The sequence below is a fragment of the Sinohyriopsis cumingii genome, chromosome 6 (assembly GCF_028554795.1).
Source record: "Sinohyriopsis cumingii isolate HCF-2022 chromosome 6, ASM2855479v2, whole genome shotgun sequence".
NCBI classification, from domain to species: Eukaryota; Metazoa; Mollusca; class Bivalvia; order Unionida; family Unionidae; genus Sinohyriopsis; species Sinohyriopsis cumingii.
Genome location: NC_142966.1, coordinates 112,198,141 through 112,222,762, shown reverse-complemented (window position 1 = coordinate 112,222,762; position 24,622 = coordinate 112,198,141). Strand labels below are relative to the sequence as shown.

Sequence of the window (24,622 nt, the reverse complement as noted above, 5' to 3'; positions counted from 1 at the left end):
CTGTTGCTTGATTCACTGATTTAACAGTCCTCGAATAATTAGGAAATCCACGGTTATTACCAACCCTACAATTTTCACTCTGGGTTACCGCGCGCAGATTGGAAAGTTTATTGTTAAGTTTATTACCGTCAATGTGGTCGATAACAAGTCCTCTCTCTATTGGTCCTTTGTAGCATTCGAATATAAATCTATGATTCGAATAACATTCTGTTCTTTCATTTCTTTTATGGACTGTAAATTTGAGATATCCCGAATTACAAATACTACCAACACGTTTCTTTGTTTTGATGTTTCTAACGTTACCATCCTCAGATGCTTCGTAACCTTCGATGATGGGATGCGATTTATATTCACTCATGGGAATCGCTGATTTCATTTCCATATATGATATTCTCTTTGTTTAAATCGAAATTTGCTTTGAAACGATTAATATAATCTTCTTCGCATTTTATTACCGAGGAGGATCTTTTTTCATAATATCTCCGTAACTCACGATATTTTTTCCCTCCACAGGAGAAACATAATCGAGTCCTTCCTCGAATGCCAACTTGGCAAACTAAACATCGTTGTGGTCCTTTGTTACCTCGTCGAATTTCGTATATGTGAGCGCCACAATATTCACCTCTGCAGGATTTGTTACATGATTTTGTTGATCCAACTGTTATCCACGCGCATTGCTTCATTATATTTAGATATTTGTCTAAAATATAATAATGGATATATTTGATCTTGATGAGGCAGAATATATCATTCCTGAAGTTGATAGTGCGAAGAAGGAATTTTTCGATGATGGAGCGATTCATGTTTGGTCAACTTGGAAAACTAATTTTGTTAATGCTACGATGAATCTAGAGCGAGCGAAAAAGATAATCGAACATATAAAAAACTCACACAAAGAAGAGAGATTTATTTTCGGAATAAAATTTATTGCACAAATGCCCGATGATATTTGGATTATTCGTGATAAACGAGATCCGGTACGCGGCGGTAAGAAAAATGTTGTTCTTGATAAAAATTCGAAACCGGGATTGCTGCTGGGGATTGATGGTCCTTATTATGCTAGGGCGTATCCTTCTAGTGCTGTTGTCTATGGAATTTATCGGCTGAATAATAATCCTGATGTGAAAAATCTACCTGCGATGAGGGAATCTCCGATGATAAACTGCGTGGCTGAGCGAGTTATCGAACACATGAAAAATGCTCGTCGCGGATCTGGTCTAACTCAATTGAGATTGGATAAAATTAATTCATGGGCAAAGACAGTTGTTGATGGCGCATCAATCGATGATGTTGCTGCGTTAAGTAAGAAACTTAAATTTCCTATTACGGTTAAAACACTATCGGGTGAAATATTATATTCATCGCCGTATAATTCTCGAGGAACACCAATCGAAATTGTTGATCATAATTCACATGCGTGGAGTCAGTCGGTAATGATATTCCCGCGAGATCGTGTTGTTAAGTTTTATCCCGTGGAATCCAAAGATAGTTCCGATGCAATGTTTAGATATATCAAACTATTAGCCAAGTCCGATCCAATATCGATTTGGTTATTTTCTAGCGAAGAAAGATACGATCAATTTATCTTACCACGCGGAGATATTTACCGAGATGAAATATTACACGAATCGATGAAAAATATCGCGGAGAAGTATTCGTCTAATCCAGATCAGTTACTGACAAATTGCTTTACCATTTCGTCTGTTGCTGCTCACGCTGCTAAAGAAAGAAATTCGTGGAAACCTACAAGAAATGAATTTCTCAATGATATTCAACTTAGCTGTATCGAATACGGCCATGGAGGATTATGGAATACCAAATATTATTTCGAAGATATGATTTCCGTTGATATGAGCGCATGCTATCCTGGAAGTTTCCTTGGATATGGTGATTGTGCAAATTACTTTGCTAAATTTGGCCATCCCACCAACGAGATGACTAGAGTTGCAATTAACGGACCGTTACCCGATTTTGTCATGACAGGATTCGCTCATGTTACTTCATTCGAACTTGCTGAAAATTTGCATAAAATTTGTTATATTTGGTTTGGTCGGCATTTATCTCAGCGAAGATGGGTCCCTACGGTATTGTTGAGATTTATGTTGGATTCGTCGATGTTAATATCGCTGACGGTAAGTGAAGCGATTATATCGTATAGAAAGCAGACCGAGGTGTGGTTGCCGACAGATTGTGAGAACGCGAAAGATATTGGAAGAAAAATAATTGGTAAATTTACTCAAGGAGGATCAGTTGATCATAAACACAGACACGCTAGGTTATTTATCAATGATGCTGAGATGGATTTTATTATTGCTGATACAGTGTCTCGTGGAATATTTTGCAACAGAGAAAATATTATTATTGATGGAACGAAGTTAGGTACAGTGATAACTTATCTCGATGGAGAATCGGCGCAGTATACTCATTTAAGATCATCAATGCTCGCTTATGTGAGTATTAATTTGCTGTCAATGATAAATAAATTTTCTGATATCGCGGTAAGGGTTGCAACGGATTCATTTTATATCGATAAGAAATTCCAGTGTAGGTTGGAAAATTTAATCACCGATGGTTCCTGGGGAACTTGGAGAATAAAAAACGAGGATATTCTAGATTATTGTGAGGACGCGGATGTAGAAGATTGCGATAAGTTTCATAAAGATAAATGTGATGAAATATCAACAGCAGTATCAGTGTTTGATCCGATTTCACGAAACAAATTCGTTTACCTAAATGGTCCTGGCGGTAGTGGTAAAACAACACGAGCGATAAATTTATTTTCAAAATCTGATATGATCGTGTTGACTCCAACTCATAGATTAGCAAGAGAAATAAAACAACGTGGCGTTAATTCTTGTACTTATCACAGTTATTTCAAATATAGTGGTGGATTGTGGGATCCGGCTCGAATGGGAAACAAGTACGTTAATAAGATTATAATATTTGATGAAATTTGCACAGTAAATTTAGTTATACTAAAATCATTCCTAAGTTGGTTGGAAGAGAAAAACACCGCAGTAATAATGTGCGGCGATCACGGCCAACCTGATCCTATTGATGGCGAATCTCCTCATAGATGGCTTAGAAATTTTGTGGATTATTATGAAGAGATTGATGCTGATTATAGATCTAATGATATTTTACTGACCGAGTTTAAAAAAATGATTCGGTTGCAACCTAATAAGTTTCAATGTGATGTGATGAGAAAAATAATTGATGAGACTCCGATGGATAATTTTCTAACTTTGTGGCGTCCAGATCATTTGATTGTTGCTAGCAGAAAAATTATTCGCGATACTATTCAGGAAATACTATTCAAACTTCATTGTGAGAAATTTCCAACATTGCAGGTTCCGTTGTGCTATAGGCCAGCTGATACTAGGAAACAAAATATTAATGTTACTTTGCCATGTGGAGAAGAAAAAATAATGGTTTTAAATGATATTATTTTCGTTGATATTAATCTTGTCAATGATGCGATAAATGCCGAAAAATCACCATGGAAACTCGGATACGCAGCAACGATACATTCATCACAAGGATTAACAGTAGATGGTCAAGTCTGGATTGTCGATGATAGAATTTCCTGGTCAAATTTAGTTTATCTGGCCGTGTCTCGAGTAAGAAAATTATCTCAGTTAGGTAGAATTAAATTTCACATTAACGACGATGGTGGTAATTGAGTATCCTTTGGTATTATTTGTAATTCTTCTTTGGTAAATCCGCGTTGTGGCGCTAGTGAATCTAGAAAATAAATCGCTGGCCTTCCTGATGATCTTGTTACAGCTGATATTTTATGTGTCGTAACACTCCAGTTTGGATCAGTTGCTCTTTTTCTGCCACCCTCGGCTTCTCCTTCCTTATACAAATACCTTACAATAACGCTACCTAGCACAGGTGGAATAGTAGAATCTCGCTTTAGTGGTATTTTTGTCTTTGTAATTGCAGTTGCGGGTTTCATTGATATTGTTCGTGTTACTTCGTTATTTAGCGCGTTAATTACGTGAGGTAATCTTGTTACCCAATTGCGAGATCGTTTATCTTGAATAAATTCTCTCGCGTACTGATATCCGAATAATCGTTCTGCAAGAGTTTTATTGAATCTCTCAACGATAGCTTGATTGTGATGAACACCTACAATACCGCGACGGATTTTAACATTATTCTTTTTCATCAGTGAAGTAACCGCGCCAAGAAATTCTCGACCTGGATCAACCTGGAGAAGCTTCGGCCATGTTAATGGAGATCGTGAATAAATTTCGCTAAACGCCTTAGCAATATCTGTTGCTGTTTTATTCGATAACGGTTCCGCTTCCTTGTACCTACTTGCAATATCAACAACCGTCAACACGTATTTATATGTGACTCCGTCGACGGTATCGTAAGGAAGAAACATAAGATCAGCCTGATGGACTTCATTAGGTACGCTGACAGAGAAACTCGCATATGATATTTTCTTAGGCGGAGGAAGATAAATTTGCCAAACTGCTTGCCTCGATAGCCACGATTCAGCGACAGATTGCTTTACTTTTGCTGCCTTAGCAAGTTTGGCTATTGCTGATTTTCCCTTCCAGAATCCTCGCGGAGAATAATATATTTGCTCCATTATAAATTACCAGCACCTAGTACTAATTTACCTTTCATTGCTCCTTTTATCAACCAAGTTGCCAATTTCTCTTTGAAATTTTTATCAGGAATAGCATCTATTGCGTGAATTAATTTAATATCAGCGAGATGTCTTTGTTGTAAATCTCCGCTGCGATATGCAAGATCGTGATAGTAGCATGCGTTATCGATAGCGTTTACTGGATCCTCGCCAGGATTTGGTTGATTATTATCGTTAAGTCTTATATCTAGCCTTGTACCAGGTCCGCAGTAATTATATCCTGGTAAATGTTTTTCTCCGGGATATTTCGCCCAGGGAGCTCCAGGTAGATTTGTTAAGGAGGTTGCGATGTCTCCTCCGGTTCTACTTTTTTTTTTACAAATCTAAACTTAATTGTCTTGCAAACTTCACATTCTCCCTTGATTGCATTTCTGTTGTTGCGTGTAACGACTTCGATTGGATTTATCGTAGCAGTTCGAGTGCGACACTTAACACAATATGAATCCATAATATTCTAATAACATGAATGTAATTGATTTTTCAGCCACAAAGAAACGCGAGCAAGTAAAGCACACCGAGGCATTACCAAATTCGATTAGAATGATAATCATTGGACCATCTGGTTCTGGAAAAACGCAATTGTTGTTGAATTTGATAATGCGATGGCTAAAATGGGATAAATTGTATTTGATTGCACCATCTGTTGATGATCAGCGATGTTATAAAGTACTAAAGGAATTTAGCGATAAAACTGAGGATGGCACAATAGAATTTATAACGGATATCAATGAAACTCCATCAGTGGAAAGTTTAGACGGTGATACTAATAATCTTGTTGTTTTCGATGATGTGATGCTGGATAAGCAAACTAACCCAGCTAGGATATTCTCGCGTGGCCGACATAAGAACACCGATGTGATTTACGTGACGCAGCGATATACGCAAATTCCAAAGGTAATTAGAGATAATTGTAATATTTTATCGGTATTTAATGGCGTTGATACTCACACGCTAAGAAATATCCATCAAACTTGGTGCAACGGCGATATGGACATAAATAAGTTCAAAAATTTCTTTAGTCACGCTCAGGCGACACCGCACGGATTTGTCACGATTAATCTTCATGATCCTCGTAGTAGATATCGAGTCGGTCTTGATCAAATTTACTCATAAAATTGCAGTCGGAATTTGCAATGCCAAATAAATTTTACAATACCCCCCCCCAAAAAAGCCGCTATTTTTTTTGTGTCCGAAAATGCAAATTTGGGGGGAATTTTTCAGATTATTTCGCGTAGGAGGCTTTATTTTTGAATTCTGAGGGTTCTACGGAAATTATTTGTCTAGAAGGGTTAATTTCGTCTGTGCCACCTGGTCTGTAGAACTTCCCTGCTGCTGTAAGAGTTTGGCAGTTTGGATGATTTTTTCACTCTTGTAGCTTGTCCTTTCATTACTTACACTAAGCAGTGCTTTGGAGTACTTAATACAGTGTTTGAGTACTTAATACACTAAACAGTGTTTTAGGAGTACTTTAATATAGTTTTGGAGTACTTAATGTATCTTAATTTAGCATGCCTACATACACAAACACACAAAGTTATCAAAACAAGACTATTAGATGGTGGAGAAACTAGGGACATAAAGTTAGCCTGCTTCATGTTCTAGTTCTTATTTTATCATGGCACACTCCCTTATTCATACTGTTAGACAGCACAGTTCTTGATCATACCGGTTAAAAACAGGAATCTAAGTACTTCATATGGAGTCATTGTTCCAAATTTACTATTGGGGTTGAATGTGCATTAAAACCATTCTTGCCTCTGCCATATACATAGATCTCAAAATTTAATGGAACTACACTGTAACTCACCACTCTGTTGCCAGATGGTAGGAGTGTTATATTGGATCTCTAGAATGGTTCTGTGTTCAAGAAGAGTTTGATTATGAGTAAAATATCTGAAACAGGGAACCAAAAGTCTTCTACACAAAGACTGAAAGTAAACACACACCATCTGCAGGATTAATACTAATTCTATTGAATGAAATGAATTAAAACATAGGTTAGAACTAAATCTACCTTTAAATATTTTAACAGCAGATCAGTACCCTTGCTTTTTTTATTTAAAAACAAATGAAAAGAAAAAGGAGGGACTTAACATGTAATTCTCCAAAACGTCTCAGAAGAAAAAGATCTCAGAGTTTAGAAAATTTCAGTCAGAGCTTAAATGGGATCTTGTAACTATATTGTGCAGTATAGATCTTTAAAAGTAATCCATCAAAATTATGGTCCGTTTCAGAAGATGGTTTTCTAGAAAACAGTAATTGATTATGAGTTCTCTTTTCAGAAGTTTGTTTTCAAATTAAAATCCATTTATCTCTCAAGTCCTTGATATTCCTCAAAATTTACTGGTACAGATTTACCTACAAGATATTTGTGACTTCATTCTAAGAATATTTACATTCCAAGAAGTGAACATACAGAAAGACAGGACAACCTTTTGGTTTTTTTTATATTATCATTTCTTAGTACACACCTGTTTGGAATTAATGCTTTGTTTATGCAACTGAATTCCAATTTAATTAGCATGAAATTGCAACTCCTTACATGTAACTATACCAGCTGATTGGAAAATTAAAGGAAAGCTGAACTGCATGTATATTGTGGCCATATGTATATACTAGGCATTGCAACAGATAACAGTGTATGTATAGTTTAATGTATTCCAACATGAACCAGACAGACATGGTTAAAATATATAGATAAACAATAAATAATAAAGACCACACTTTGAGGTGTAACTCAGTACAGCAGCATTTGCTTCTCTGGGTTTAACTGACAATATATATGTGTACATAAAACACACAAAATGTATTACAAACAAATCATTAACTTTATTGGCACATGTCTTCAGTATGGCTACCTCATAATTGAAACATGCCATTTCAGGCTGTATTAGCACATCTTCAGTATGGCTACCTTGGTTTGATTCCATATTTATTTTTTATTTCTATCATATAAAGACAACCAAGTACATGTTTGTATCATTATAGTCTTGTCATATTTGATTCAGTCTGCAATGTATCTTTTGCCTCCACTGTTTTCAATAAATGAGAAAAAAAGAGAAGTACTTGAATGCAGCTCAGTGACTAATTCTCCTTCTGCCTACCAGATAATCATTGCTTTGTTTGTGGCAAGGAGAATGCCAGGAGTTACTGAATGATATCACAACCAGACATTACCAGTATCTATATGCCACATTAAAGTTATTAGGGATACTGGTTTAGTATGGTAGGTTGAACATGAATGCTGCTTGATGCAAAGCTAAAATGCCAGTCATGTACACACATGCACATGCAAGTAACACACAGCCAGTGATAATGGACTAAGTCCCCATTTGTTTACCATAATTTCAAATTTTGGTCTTAAAATATACACATCTACCCTTTTCCAGTAGTTTTTTAAGGTACGCTTGGACATAAACTCAAGATTTTCTCAATGAATGTTACTTCTTCAAGGCTCTGTTATATTTTTATAATCCAAGACAGGTACACAAAGAATGCTTACTAAATACTCATGTGTTTAGACCAAAACACAGGGCTTTTGGCAGGGAAAGGATTCTGTAGCAGCAATTGATTTTCAGATAGTCTGTGGGGCTTAAAGCTAATAGACTGGCTTGTAAATGGTTGTTGATTTCTATGTGAACATACTGATCCTAGAATAAGACAGATTTTCTAAATGCAGGGAAATTCATCAGCTGACTTCCAGCTAAACAAGTCGGACACCCCTTTTGGAAGCCAATGTATAAATACAGTATCTGGTTGTTGAGGGGAGTAAACAATGATCTTCTGCATTAGTAGGGGTCTTTTGGAGAGGGGGCATGTAACTGAGTCAGTCTTAGAAGCAGATTAATGTTTCATATAACTTGTTTGTTTTTTTTAATTGCATAAACAAATGGTTTCCAAAGTTAGAAGTGGGATCATGGGGGGGGGGGGGGCTAATGTTGAATAATTCCTTTTAAGGGGTAAGGTAGGGGGTGCTGAGGATTATCAAGGGGGCAGCAGTCCTAAAAAAAAGTTTGGTAACCATTGGCATAAACTAAACATACTTTGTTATAAATAAATGTGAACAGATTAAATAAAAATTACATCAGCTTTATGCACGAAGAAGCACATAATGCGCTGGCAGATCTGGGTTTATACAGGTTGTTACGAGTAATCAGTAGATCAAATAATGCAGAACCTGATCTGCGGGTGTATTATATTGTGATCTTACTTGTTTGCAATTTGATTGTTGTTGTTGTTGTTGGGTTTAACGCCATTTTTCAGCACAAGATAGGCTATACCTGGCGGCCAGTATTAATGGTGGAGGAAGAACCCCAAAAAGAACCACCGACCCATGAGAAGCTACTGGCAAGCTTTCTCACATACCCACATTAGCCAAATCCTTGACTTGAACCCACGCAGACAGAGGTGAGATGACAGTGATCCATAACGGAGAGCGCTTTAGACCACTCGGGGCCCCTTTGTTTGCAATTTGACTTGCATGATAAGAGATTACATGTGGTATAATATCACTGGTAAATTGCAAGGCACAGTGTCTCTGAAGTGTTGGTGAGTTGCAAGCAGCTGGTTATTAACATACAAACATGCTCAAAAGTTGAGTCAAACTGCAAAGATCCAGATCTGGCGTAGCATAATGCACTTGTAGATTAAGGTCGATGTTGTTTGTTCTACTTATTACTCCTAACAAATTGCACAGACCCAGATCTGTCGATGCATTGCATGACAGCAGATCTGGGTCTGTGCATTTTGCAGTTGGACTTGCTTACAAGCAAGTATCAATGGTATATATACATTTTAAAATAAACAAATATGGTTTATGTTGCACATTCTATATATATACTTTTTAAAGCAGAATTAAATCATATTTTTAAAGTTGGATATACATTATACACAAGATTTGGTCTGAAACAATTAATATAATTCCTTAGCAGGCAGCTAGGCTTTTTGTACAGTTGGGACAAGATTTTATCTTTTTGTAAATTTGAGTTCTGTACATTTTCATTATCTGAATATGAAAGTCCTTAAAAACTGTAATCAAACAGCAACAGGGTCAAATATAAAACTAAAACTTTTCAGAAGATATTACCCCTCCCTTTAACAAAAAATAAAGAGCAGAATTTTCCAAATGCAGGAAAGATTTAGTAATAAAAAAAAAGTATGATATGAGCTTGAAAATGTGATCTGGAATCTTTATCCATTCAGTTGATTTTTCATTGCCATTCTTGACTAATTAGGAGTGGACACGTAATACCAGTGTAAATAAATGCTACCATATGTACTTGCATATGAGCCGACACACACCCTCCCAACTGAATAGGTACGATATTAAAAGTGCATGACCTATGCATAATCCAACCCACGAGTCCAGCCATATTGAAAATCTTTTTATCGCTACTCCATCTGAATGGATAGTCATATTCACTTGGGGTTTCGGTATAAGAGGTCATGTGGGTTCAGGTTAAGCAAATGATCTCATCCTCGGTGATCTACAATAACAACATATACTGGTAGTCAACAAGAAAACTTGAACATTTTCCATTTTAGAAATTGTCCTGCAGATAAGCCCACCTCCCTTCTTCTGGTCTTTTTTCTTCTTCTAAATTATTCCTCTTAATTTACAAGTATATAAGGTAATTTAAAGTAAACACTAAATACCAATGTCAATAAACAACAACAAAAGTTAACACTAAATACCAATGTCAATAAACACCCCAAAAAAGTAAACATTAAATACCAATGTCAATAAACACCAAATAAAAGTAAACACTAAATACCAATGTCAATAAACACCAAATAAAAGTAAACACTAAATACCAATGTCAATAAACACCAAAAAAAGTAAACACTAAATACCAGTGACAATAAAAATACTAATTAAAAGTAGATGTGAATTACCAAATACTAACTAAAAGTAGATGTGAAATACCAATGTAAATAAATACGGCTAAGTAAGCCTGATGGATAGGTAGGGGAAAAGGTGTTTCTAATCATTTTGATTCAACAGGATAATTTTGGATAATGTAAACACTCTAGACTAGACAAGTGCAACCTATGGTGTAAATTTCTTCTTTTTTTTTCAAGTGGAGAATGTTGCTTGTGTCTGGTAAGGGAATTCCATTAGATTTCAAGTTGGAGGGTGAGTTGCCAAAGTAAGAGGAGGGTTTGGGGGACCTGCCCCAACAGGGATAGCATTTTTTTTTTTGTTGTAATAAGTAGCCAGGTAGATGACCTAGCTCCCTGCTGGTGATGTAAACATTTCAGCCAGACATGGCAATAGAGTAGTTGGATTTTTTTAAAAGTAGTATTTTCCCTACAGCAGTTATAATTCCAATATTCAACCAAAACTTGGGGAACATACTACCCAAACTTGGATAAGTACTACTCACAAATGGTTGGAGTTGTTCACTCAGTTTACTTTCACTGATTAAATCGTGGAGAATGCGGTTTATATTTTAAACAATTTGACCATATTTTAAGGATTAGATGTGTGTTAATGGTACCTGTATTTTTTTTATTTATTTCATATACATTTTGCAGTTTTAACATATTTTATCTTGTTCTTCCTTATGTTTAAATTTATTTGGAAGAGTTTTTTGAAACTTTACCTTTAGTTGGTACCATATAGCCACTGTTGTGTTGATGTGTTCTTAAACTCTACTCCCTATATGGCAATATCAAATATTTCTTTAGGTATCAGATTGGACTTTAGTCTGGGGGTGGGGTGCTTATAGAAGAATTAAGGTAACATAAAATGAGAACTGATTTGTTATGTGTGATCTTAGCATAAAGCTGGACTTGACTTATCCAGGTTGTACTAGGCACAAGCTATTGTAATCTAGCGTTTTAATTACTTGTCACAAGTAGGAGTTGACATTTCCTTGACAGGGAAAGCTTAAAACATTTCAGCACATGTACATGTATAGATGTATACCTACAGTTGTGTAATTATCTAATAGCTTCCTGAGAGCAAATACTTAAGGAAAACTACCTGTGATCATGACTTTATTATTGGAGGCAGATAGTACGATCAGAGTTTTACCCAAAAAAATGTGTTAGGAAAATTGAGATCAACATATAAAGAAAGAAGAAACCATACAAATATGTTTGTTGTTATTGAGGATGCATCTTGTTCAATAGATTCAGCAGGTCATAGTTTTTATGATTTATTAAGGCTTTCATAATTATGTTTCTACTATGATGAATGGGGAAATATATGGGAGTAGTTTAGCGAGGTAATGAATGGAATTTATATATTTACCCCACCCCCACCCCAGTGTTGCATACCATATAGACTTGCATGCAACCATATACTCTGACCCGGAATTCTGGTATGCACTGACAAATCAGGGTCTGTGTTTTGTTCTGCTGATTAGCAGTACAAACTTGCATAGATCCAGATCTTCCATTGCATTTTGTGACAGAAGGTCATATTTTTTTGTTGATTGGAGTTGAAGTTGAATGCAAATATTAGATGCTCAAATTAGAAGGATTTAGCTTTGTTGTTAAAAAATCGGGTTATATACAGTTTAACCACATATCTCACCTGTCTACAAGGAGTCGGTGTTATTCCAACATTCATGCAGAATGGGATTCTAATAATAGGTACCATATTTGCATAGTGCATGAAAGAGATTGTTGTGTAAGACATTATGAATGCAACCACTCAGGTTGCATAAGTGGTTAGAGCATCTGCCTCATTGTGGGAGGTTGTGGGTTCAAACCCCAGCCGAGTTATACCAAAGACATAAAAATGATACTAGCAGCTGCATCTCTTGGCATTCAGTATTAGGAGGTTAGTGTTAGGACTGGTCAGCCAGGTGTGGAGATAATGTAACTAGGTGGGACGACATGATGCTGCATGTCTGCAGCATAATGCCATAGTGCTTGACACTATAAACCGGCACACTGCATTATTTAAATCCAATCAAATAAGAATGCATCTGATCAGCTTTGACAAGGATAACCAAATACTAGAAATCCAGGCATTTCTCTCTTCCTCTCATATATATATATATATATATATATATATATATATATATATATATATATATATATATATACACATATATACCCACATACACTTAATATAGATATACATATCACTGCACTAGGGTGAACCTAGCTGATGTGTTTCTACCTGATAAGCTATAAGGGCATCAACTTAGCAGCCTTAATTGAACAGAGAAGTACATGTGCATAGCTGTTTGAAGCTGTATGGTACATGTGCATTGCTGTTTAAAGCTGTTTGGCTTAGCACACTGCTGTGTGGGAAAATTGTACATACAGGCATTTGTTCATTGTACAATGACACAGAGTGGTACTTCTCTGCCTTTTGCTCTTGTGGTAGTGTTTATGTGCTACTAAAATTACAAAATCAGAAGTTGGTCAAAATTATTGCAAGTTTCATTACATGGTTTTAGTGTCGATTTTGGATCATATGCGTCACCAGGTCAGTTAGGGTTATGTGTTAGATAGACAAACATGCAAAGTCCATTACTTTCAACCAGGAACAAGGAAAAATATTGTCTTTGGCCAGATGGTTTGTTAACTGTTGTGTGTTTAATGCCATCTGTAGCACATGATAGGCTATACACTGTGGCCAGAACATTTTGATGGAAAAAGAACCTAGGAAAACCCCGGAAAGCTACTGGCAAGCTTTCTCACATACCCAAGTTGGTCAAGTTCTGGACTTGAACCCACATGGACAGAGGTGACATATAAAGGTAATTTGATTAGATCAGTTGGTCATCTGGGGCTCCTGATGGGTAAAATTGTGTGTCCAGACTTTTATAATCAAGGAAATATCAAAATGTTTTGGTCATTTCCACTATATATAAAAATCTGGTCAGGGATATTTTTTGGATTTTTCCAGCATTTTTTTCACATGCTAGACTGATAGATAAATGACAGATGCCAAGACTGAAGTAGACAGACAGTTGGACAGACAAATAGATAGGTTATTTTGTTTGCAGTTTATTGACTTTGATCTGAGAACAAAGAAAGGAAGCATGTTGATAGAGGTACAGATTAATTTCCTTCTAATTTAGTGGTTTTGACTGATGGAAAGCAAAGTTCATGTTTGATCAGATAATGAGAGCATTGTACCACTGAAATGCTGGTACACACACAGATAGCAAGGTCATTCATCTTATTTTGATGTTTGTTAACTAGTCAAGTTGGTTTTACCACATTTATTTGGTGTTATTCTCATTTGACATGTATTGGATAATAACAAAATAAGTTATTTCCTCAAAATGAAGCCCATCAAAACATAAAAAAAAGTTTTTACGTGATTTTTTTTTTTTATGAATTCACTATGTATCCACTGTCTTGCATGTATCATAATTCTATTATAGAAAATGTTCAGATTCAGGTATTGCAGATGTGCGAGTTATACAGTAATCAATTTGGTATGGTTCGATGTAGTTTAATATGCAAAACTATGTGTTTTGTTCCGAGTTGGTAGTAGAACTTGTTTGATATCGCATAGGCATATTTCAAGGTCATCAGAGACGTGTTCATACACTATATACCTGGAAACATTGTGTTTTTGTATTTATTACATGGCTCCTTTTTAACCTTTCTTAATAGTTTTAGCCTTACTGAGTCAATGAAATTCAAAATGAACTGGAATTTATAACAGTTTGATTTACTGTGTCTAAAATAAATATATATTTATACACGTGGTCAAAGTCACCAAAGTGGTTATAATCTGGGTGTGGTGATGTGGAAACACGGTTTCAGCAGTTGTATTGACTGCCATATCAAGCATGTAAGATTGAAAGGTTAAGTAATAAAGTGTTTTGTGGCACAGCAACAAAAATAGGTTATTGGATGCCGAGGTAAAATGATTTGTCTGAGGACACCATGGTTCTAACTGGGTTGATTCTGACCCACACCATTTTGATTGTGAGTTTGGTGTGCAAACTTAAAGTATTTGACTTCGTTATTATACTGGTATAGAATTATAGATCACTCACAAATTTGCCAATACCTGGATTAAAAGATCAAATTTTGAACAGGCGGTTGCACCTTGCCGACCAAAGCAATAAAGCTTATAAATGACCAGACAGGCATATCAATGACCAATTGGGTGCTTATTCAGAGGTCTTTTTCACCTTCACAGTCTGAAAATTGACACAGCTCAGTTAATCATATTTGTATACTTCAGCCCCATCTTTATGGTAGTAAAAAAGTTGTTTTTTTATATTTGGTACTACCAGCCCCATAGTTTAAAAAAAAAAAAAAAAAAAGAATCCATGCATGTCAACTTCTATAACCACAGCACATCAAAGACCAAGTCTCCTCTTCTATTTGAAAATGGCTGCTGAACTCTTGACCCAAGTAGATATTGCCCATGACACCAATGCATGGTCTTGTTAAGGGCAGGGAGGTTAGAACATTGCCCTTATCCCCATGTCTGTCACTAGTAAGGTTTGTGCTGGAAGGTAGCAGAGATAAAGGATTTTATTGGCGATTGTACAAGCCACCATTTCCGGCTGCTAATGTATATGCAAAATAAAAATTATATGTACCTCTTTGAAAATGCTAGTCGAGAATTTAAAATTTCAAAGTCTTTTTTTATATTGAAAGGATAACTTTATAGTGGGTTAAAGCAGTAATATTTACAGCATGAATGACTTCATTCAGTTTCTTGCTTGTAAAGGTTTATAAATTGATAACCATGTAAACAAAGATACATGTGGCTTTCTGTTTGCTTGCAACAATCAAAAGTTGAGCAAGGTGTGGTATGGACATTAAGTTTAATAATTAATACTTTTGTTAAACAATGCAGTATTATTAGTAATAATAAATTGTATACATTTTGGGGGTATTGGTTTTCAGTACGTTTACTACAGGGGCCTCAGGTGGCCAAGTGGTCTAAAGCGATGGCCTTTTACTGATCACTTGGGCTCAGCCAATATGGGGATGTGAGAAAGCTGCCAGTAGCTTCCCCGTGGGTCAGTGGTTCTTGCCAGGGTTTTTCCAGGTTCTTCCTCCAGCAGTTATACTGGCAGCCTTGTATAGCCCATCTTGATAAGGAGTTAATTAAAAATGTAAATCAGAATTCTTAATTTTAAAATACATGTAGCAAATTGGTAACCTGAAAAACAAATTAAATTATAAATTTTTTCTTTAAGTGTTAGGTTGTAGCCATCTCAAGTATCCAGGTGTGCTTTGCAAATATTGATTTTTAACTTTTACTTTAGTAAAATAAACTATAATGTATATTCTGGGTTTCTTTTTATTTTTTCCATTTTTTTCTCTTCATTTTTCTTTTCTGTCAAGACTGAAGTAAAATGGTTATGTTATTAATTATTGTGCTAGTGATGCCCCCCCCCCCATCAGTTGTAGCCATATAATATGTTAACAGTTAGGTAATGTAGACTTGGTAACACCACCCTTCAGAGATGTCTTCTAGTTACTGTCCTGTCCAGTTACCCAGAAGCTATAAATTTGATCAGGCAAGTGAACATTTGTTACATGCATTTATATAGCACCATTTAACACATTGTGAAGGGGAAACATTTTTTTATATTCATTCTGTGAAAACCCAAACTCTTTGAGCAAGTAGATGAACCCATTTTCCAAGCCTTGAAAACCAGTATATACAGAAAACTTGATGCTGATATTTCTGTAGAATTGTATGTTCAACCATCAAAAGAATGGGCATATATATATACACAGTTTTAGGTCACAATTTGCATCATGTGCTTTTGTTTAATGTGATGCAATTTGTAATTCCATTTTCAGCCAAACCAGCATGAAGAAGCGGTAGATCTGTAACAATGGGTGTAAAATTGAATGTCCATTAATCAGAATATAAACCTTGATTTTAGGAACCTTTTGTATAATTTATCAGCAATATTGTATACATGATAGCCAAATCCATCTGCTGACTAGACCAGTATTAAGCAACTCGGCCTGCTGTCTATGCCAGTATTAACCAAATCTGCTGGCTATGCCAGTATTAACCAAAGTTGTCTGCAGATTATGCCAGTATTAACCAAAATCTGTCTGCAGATTATGCCAGTATTAACCAAAATCTGTGCTGATTATGCCAATATTAACTAAATCTGCCTGCTGATTATGCCAGTATTAACCAAAATCTACCTGCTGATTATGCCAGTATTAACCAGATCTGCCTGCTGATTATGCCAATATTAACCAAATCTGCCTGCTGATTATGCCAGTATTCATCAAAATCTGCCTGCTGATTATGCCAGTATTAACCAAATCTGCCTGCTGATTATGCCAATATTTGCCAACCTCAAGCTGGAGAGTTTATATGTAAAACAATGGATGCTCACTTCAGGATAAAGTATCTGTCACTCAAACGACAAACTGTCTTATAAGTCCAGTTTTAGCTCACTTGTATGTTATGGATTATGGTACACATAATGTATACCTTTCTACCTGTTTCTGCCTAATGCATGTGTCCTTTGTTTTGGGCCCTACCTGGATATCAACTGTCAGCCTGTTGTATAACGTATTCAGACCAGTAATCCATACATAATAGACTTGCAACCTTAACATAAATGGAGACCAAAATCAATCAGCACTTGGAGCTGATACCTGAGAAGTCTAGAGCATCTTGGATGTAGATATTGATTTTTCCTTGTTCCCGTAACATTATGTACATGGATTCTGAAAGCAAGAAAATCTATCAATCATGATTTCTTAGTTGAGCACTAATATGCAGACTGTGTTGACTTGCATCTGCCATTGTCTGTTGACTCATATCTGCCACTGCACAATCTGCATGCAGATATGATCTCTGTGTATTTTGTTAGGATTTAATTAATACAAAGAACAAGTGTAGACTGTGCCTGGTCAGAGCATTATACAGTGGCAGATGAGGGTGCATATAGCTTGCAGTGTAACCTAACTTGTACACAAATATATAGTAGGCCCGATTATTGAGTCATATTATTATAATGGGCCGATGGTGAGGCACCAGAATTCTTTAATTTCACACTTTTGTTGCTTAGACACCATCACCCCACCCTTGAGTTGAAATTCTTTTTATGAAACTAATGTTCACTGATGTGCTGTTTCTGCAGAAGATTGATTGATTGTGAATACAGTGACAAAACAAAACCCAGCAAAAAATAAACCAATATATGGTATGACAGATTATTATTTAAGAAGTTACAATGAACTTTTGATTAGCCAAGGCTTAAATGGCTTCTGAAATCCACGAGTGTTTCGTCTATCCTTTATTCATCACTGCTTAAGAGGTTTGTTTATTAGGATTTTTCTGTCCATTATTTTCTTAAAAGTACCGATGATTTTTTACATTCCATGTGAAATCTGATTGAAAAGCAAAAGTTGATGATAAATGATACGGCTCACAGATGTGATGTCATGTTTTGCGTAACTTCCTAAATCAGGGCCCCAGGTGGCTAAGTGGTATTGGGCGCCCACCTTTTTAGGGCACTGACATCTCACCTCTGTCTATGTGGGTTTGAGTCCGAGGCTTAGCCAATGTGGGTATGTGAAAAAAAAGCTTTCAGGTAGCTTTTCGTGGGTCAGTGTTTCTTTGCAGGGATTTCCCAGGTACTTCCTCCACCAATTATACCATATCATGTGCTGAGAAATGGCATTAAATTCACACCAACCAACCAACCAAATAGCATACACAAGTCCACCTAATCACTTGTTATATCATTAGTAAAATGGTATTTGCACCAAAGAAATGTGGCTAGAAATGCCCAGACCCAAGTAAATATCATATTTTCATTGCATCTTTTCATCACAAAATATAAGTAGGCATCAAAAATGTTATGTTCACTGTGAGTGTAGATCAAAGAGAACATGGAATAAACAAAATAATTTTTGCATTTAAATGTGGATTACAAATGACACATTTTAGGCTCATATTTGAAACAAAAATAACAGTACTATATTTATCTTGCAAAGATCTCGAAGAAGGTGTTGTTTTAAGGTTTAACGCCATTTTTCTTTGATACTATTGAGGTAAAAGCATCCAAGTTTATCGTTAGTCACCTTAATGAGAAGCCCATGTTTTAAAGAAGTGGTCAAAATATTGTACATTTTGTCATTCATAAATACGTGTACTTTGTTCAGATTTTATTTTGAAACAAAACCTCAGAACATGCTTTTCTTACTCTGATGCATTGCAAAGTGACCTTGGTGAAATAAGGTGAGATTGTACCTTAGTAACTAATCTCGAAGTCTGGTATGAACTAAGCAGGGAGAACCGTTAATTAGTTGATACTATTCATGCCATAAATGTACTACTCTTACTAACATTTAACAAGTATACATTTAATTGGAACTTGGTCACGTAACCCTTAAGAAGACCAGTAAAAAAAAAAATTATCTGTTAGTTGATAATTTTTTAAGCAAATTTGAAAAACAAAATAATGCACAGCTATAAAAATGTTTCATGTTGTTTTGTTTGACATGCTTGCTACTAAAACCGTCATGTTGTATGCTTTACAGCTTGTGTAACGTTATGCTTGTTATGGAAAAGGAGAAATGGGGAAAAAAATATATCACCATCAAACATTTCCATGCTTAGTCAACTTTGTTGTAAATACCACTTAACGAGCTTCCTTTGGTGTCAATTGTAAATATTATACTTGACACATTTCCATTGCCAAGCACTGGGCATGTGCTATAATTAAACATTGAAACTGACATCAAATCCATCTGTGATCGGTTGGTATACATGTATGTACATACCCCAGAGCTCAGTAAGGTTGCCCGTTTACATGCAGAACTGGCATTCAAACGAAATACATGCGATGAGGATAAACTGTTCACTCACACAGAAGCTGACCGCAACCATGATTGGCATCTAATTTAATTGTCTATACTCGAGTATGGCATTTGTTAACTTATTTGTAGACTTACCTTTCGATGAATAAATCAGTGAAATAAATGCCAATTTGTCATCTCCATTTTTTTGTAATCAGTCGTCCATATCTTACATTGATTCCATCCCATATGGCATTAATTTGCCAGCGCAGCCTATCGATGTAGCCAACATAGAATGTTGCAGGAATAACAAAAACGGCGGCAGCTAGTCACATGATCTGCCAACCACACTGTTACAGCGAGAGGTAGGTCGGCTGTAGTCATGTGATTGACAGAGATGAAGGTCAGAGGTTAAAGCTTACACTGTAAGCTCGGCTGGATTTTGAAAGGCCAATCGAAAAATTTAATTCATTGATAACATATATATGCTATAAAAACAGTCCTTGTTGAATATTTTTGAAATATAATTAATGTATGGAGCATATGGTACATTCTGTATATATTTCAGTGTACTTATCAATAATAATAATGACAACAATAATAATAGCAACAACAACAATAATAACTGATAATAGTAATAATAATAATAATAATAATAATTATTCAAGAGGATATGCACTATTCTTCATTGATGTTCTGTTAAAGAGTTCATGCATTTTCCCATTTCTCAAACTTCTGTATGCATGTGCTTTTAGATCCTCACCCTCATCCACATGCTCTTCAATTTTAAGGGTGAAAATATACAAGTTTGAACAGGTAATTAAAATATACTTTATGGGGTTTTACTCTCATCTGTATTGCACTTTATGACATTATTCTACCCCTAAATTGCTAGTGACCTATACATTCAAAACAAATCCCCATATCAATATCATTGTAGGAGGACAGAGGTTCACAAATTATCCCCACGATGGCTCAACCATGTGCATCTCTCTCTCTCTCTCAAGTGGACCTGTCATTTTGAGGGATATTACAGTTTCCCTCTCTTCATCATGATGGTGAATTTAACCACAGAAATTTTACTTATTTTGTTTTCGAGACAGATACTGTAAATTCAGCTAATTTTGTTTTCAAAACAGATACCGTATCAAGCAGTTTTATTGCCTTGATTATCACATGATTTATGATTTTGAAGCTTGTTGATCCATTACACATTACGATAAATAAGAAATGAGGTATATAAGCAAATACATGTATTGAATCTGAAATTGCTTTGAAAATTTTAGGGAACAAAAAGCAATTGTATATCAAACAATACTGACATGGGGCAATGATTCTCATACAAATTTACATTTACCTATTGTGAAAAGGGTTTATTGGGGTCAGCAACTTTTGTAGTTCTTCCTGTTTGCAAATTAGATGTAAACCAGATGAAAACTAAGCATGCAGTTACAAGGTTAGCTCTCAATTCAGTTGATTCCAGACATCAGTGTCAGATAGAAGATTATTACCTCATTCATATTTTAACTATTCCTTTATATAATATTGATTTCAGACAGAAGTTACAATATCTTTCTGCCTGTAATACTAGATTGATTGATTCATACAGTTGATATAGACTCAATGCTGTAAATTTTATGGGGAATTTTTTTTAAAAAAAGCTTAGTTTCAGTCAATGGAAATTGCATTATGACTGCTGAAGATGTATTGTCCCCATTAATCTGCTGATTATGTATTGTCCCCAGTAATATGTTGACAATGTCTGTTTATTTTAGGGTTCACTGTTGCAATATTCAACCTTGTTTTTCATCTTTGGTGCAAGAAAAGTACATAAAAATAATATATGGTTAAAGGGGCTAAAGTGCATACATTTAAAACAAACTAACTTGGCATTCATTTTTTGTATTTGATTTGAAACATCCCAACAAATTTAAATTAAGCTCATGTTCAAACTAATCTTTGAAGTTTCACTTGGATTATCTAAACCAGTCCAAATTGACATGTACTGTATGGGGCAAAAAGTTTTTTTTTTTTTTACAAGGTCATCACTCCTTTTGAATTTCCTGGAATTTGATATCTTTTATATTGTGCAGTAGTGCTTTAATTTCACACAGACTGAATTGAGCATACATTAGCTGATTTCCTGAATAGATGCCTTGCTTCACCAAAAGTAACATAAGACAGACAATTTCATTGGCTGTCAAAAATAACTGATTTGATTACCTTGGGCACCAGTGGAGAGCAGACCATGGATTAAAGAAGGAAAAAAATGAAGAAATGATAAAATCATCAGCAAAAGCCCTGCTTATTTAATTCCAAATGTGAAGCAAAGTGTCCGACAAAATTTCAAGAGGAAGGGATCTTCGAGCTTGAGGAATTAAATTTCAGTTTTAAATTTCTCTAATATACCATGAATATAGTAATAACTTGATAGATTATATATTCAATAAGAGCAGGACAAAAAAAAGTACAAAGTAATTTTTCATCTTTGATACTATTTAGGTCAAAGCATCCATGATTATCAGTAGTCACCTTAATGATTTAAAATCTGAGGGTTGCAGGTTCCATAACTCCCAGGCCATCTGCATAAGTGCTTCCTTGGGAAAGATGCTGGTTGCCATATCCTTGGCACAATACAGCCAATAATGTGTCAAAAGTTTCCTTAAAATCCAATTATTCAAGTACAAGTCTTCCACAAATTTTAGTCCAGGTCTGTGATGTATGCAGTAAAGCTTGTGGAAACCATTTTCTTCATTCATTCTCACTGTCACTGACAATCAACTACAAACTCAATAGGCTTCTTTCTTCCTTAACAAACAACAAGCCATACAAAGTCTGGGCCAGGTCTTTGATGCAGAACCAATACTAGAATGCAAAAGCCAATTTTCTTCAGTCACAGTGACATCGACCTGATCCAAAGTCTGAAGACTTCCTCCTATTTACAAATGATGGTATATGGTGGAAGACTCAAATTATTGTAGTGAAATGAAATGGGACAGATGGACAACAACAAATCTTAATGTGCTTTGCTTAATGGCTGGTGTATAACATGAGTAATCTAGAAACTACATATACCCAGCACCACCCCAACCCCCCCTCACTTATCTTAAAGACTTGAAGTATCCTATGGCCTGGAACTCTCAGTTTTTATGCTACTTGTGTACCGATGGCTGCCATAGTACCACTACTTGGTGTATAATGGTACCAAACAATTTTTGACATGTGTTGGGACCCCAAGTGGCAGAGTGGTCTAAAGTGTTTGCCACTTACCAATCACTGCCATTTGACCTTTCTCTGTATAGGTATGTGAAAAAACTTGCCAGTAGCTTTCCATGGGTTGGTTGTTCTTACTAGGGTTTTTCCCCAGGTTCTTCCTCCACCAGTTATACTGGTTGCCACCTACAACCTATCTTGCACTAAGAAATGGCATTACACATGAAACAACAGCAACAACATTACTGTGTATCCCATTACCAAGCAGTGTTTGTTTCAGGAAACCAAAAAGTGGGACCCAATATTTCAAAATGTCAGGTCATCCTGAAGAAAAAAGAAAAAGAAAAAAGCAAGGGTCCCAAATATCATCACCAGTTCTTGTTTATTCAAGAAAATTCAAACATGTTTCATTACCAGCCACCCATGCACCTATCAATGTTTTCTTAATTGGTTAGTGGTATGAATTGAACCCTGGCCAAGTCACATCAAAGACATAAAAAATGGTACTTGCAGCAGCCTGCTTGGCACTCAGCATTAAGAGGTTAGTGTTAGGACTGGTCGGTCTAGTGTCAGGATACAGTGACTGGTTGGGACATCGTCGTTGCAATATGAATGCAGAATTGTTAAAGCTATGTTAAAAATACAAATCACAATACATCTCACTACCATTTTCCTGAGTTATCAGGTACCTGAAGCACAACAGGGTTCAACACCATGAATAAAAGGAGAGATTTGAATGACAATTTTAAACCAATAAAGACAAGATGTTTCAAAATCAAGAGATAAGTTTTCAAGACTGATATGTGATATTGAATGTAATATTATGTGACTTGTGTCAAAATCTAAAGCAGAAGAACAATTTTTATAAGTCCATATCTTTTAAAATTGTTTAAAGTCATCCATTGTCATTCACACATGCTGTAATGAAAACATACATTTATCAGAAGTTGAAAATTTGGCGCAAAGCATCATGGTTATTATAATGTTCAAGAAAGGGTCAGACTGGCAGAGTAAGCTATGATAATAAAACATTAATTTCATTGTGAAATAAAATCTATCAAATCAGAATTGAGCAGTTTGGATTTCTTTAGCATATTGTCTAATGGGTCACAAGTGAAAATATGGGCACCGATTAGCCATTTTAAAATTTTGTAATTGCTACTCCTCTTCAGTCTATGGTTTTATGTATCAACATGGGGTTTGCACTGAAAGACTTCCTATGATGTCTTGTTGGTTTGTAATTGAAGTAATTAAGAAGCCTGTTGATTTGGCGTCAGGTGGGTTCAAATGTCAAAAGGTCAAGGAGACTGACTGAAGGAAGAAAATTGGTTTCCGTAAAATAACTTGATCAGGACAAAGCTTTCTGGATGGCTTATTGATAGAGAAACAAAAAAGCCTATCATGTTAGATAGTTACGACTCAGTTGGATGGCATTATAGCAAGTGGTACTGTATTTAGCAAACCTCATTAATAAAACGTACCTGGTAATAAAAATTCCTTTTTCACTTCCCTTGGGTGTCCTTATTATTGAGGCTTCATTGTATGAGAAATGTGTTGTGAACACCTGAATAAATGACATTCAAATAATCAGAGCTCTGCTGTTATCATTTTGAAAGTTTTGTCATGTGAAGCCAGGTTCTGGTTTTTATTTTTTCAATATCCAACCATGTTGATTTTCTCATTTCAGTGTAGAGAGTTTGTGAAGGCAGGTGCCTTGAAAGGGAACTCTCCAGCAGAAGTGGTCCAGTCATGTGATATCACCTTTTCTTGTGTTTCTGACTCCTCAGCTGTCAAAGATGTAAGTTGTTTTGTCACACAGCTTTGAAGTATAAAAGTGAAATCTTACTAATATTAGACTGCGATTTCCCATTTATGTATATTAGAATGACATGTGGGATGTTCCTATTAGTGTAATTGCACACAATTTTAGTGTATACAATTATTATCCTCCAAAGAAAAAGGTGGGAATTAAATTGTGCTTTTCTGTTTGCACATTCTTTCATCCATTCATTTTTC

At 35.6% G+C, this 24,622-nt stretch overlaps 2 protein-coding genes across 5 annotated transcripts in view; one reads left to right on the top strand and one right to left on the bottom strand.

Annotated features, from left to right (window-relative positions):
- The window catches only part of LOC149797732 (uncharacterized), a 34,820-nt gene extending 15,077 nt beyond the window's left edge, over positions 1-19,743 (bottom strand). The window contains exon 1 of the mRNA XM_089962671.1: positions 19,550-19,743. The gene's annotated coding sequence lies outside the window, so the exon portion shown is untranslated. The remainder of the gene's footprint in view (positions 1-19,549) is intronic.
- Positions 1-24,622, top strand: part of LOC149797731 (uncharacterized) — a 119,406-nt gene that overhangs the window by 62,747 nt on the left and 32,037 nt on the right. For all 4 annotated transcript variants that reach the window (XM_089962675.1, XM_089962673.1, XM_089962674.1 and 1 more), the window contains one exon: positions 24,294-24,404. In XM_089962675.1, the coding sequence (XP_089818801.1) occupies positions 24,294-24,404 (111 nt within the window). The remainder of the gene's footprint in view (positions 1-24,293; positions 24,405-24,622) is intronic.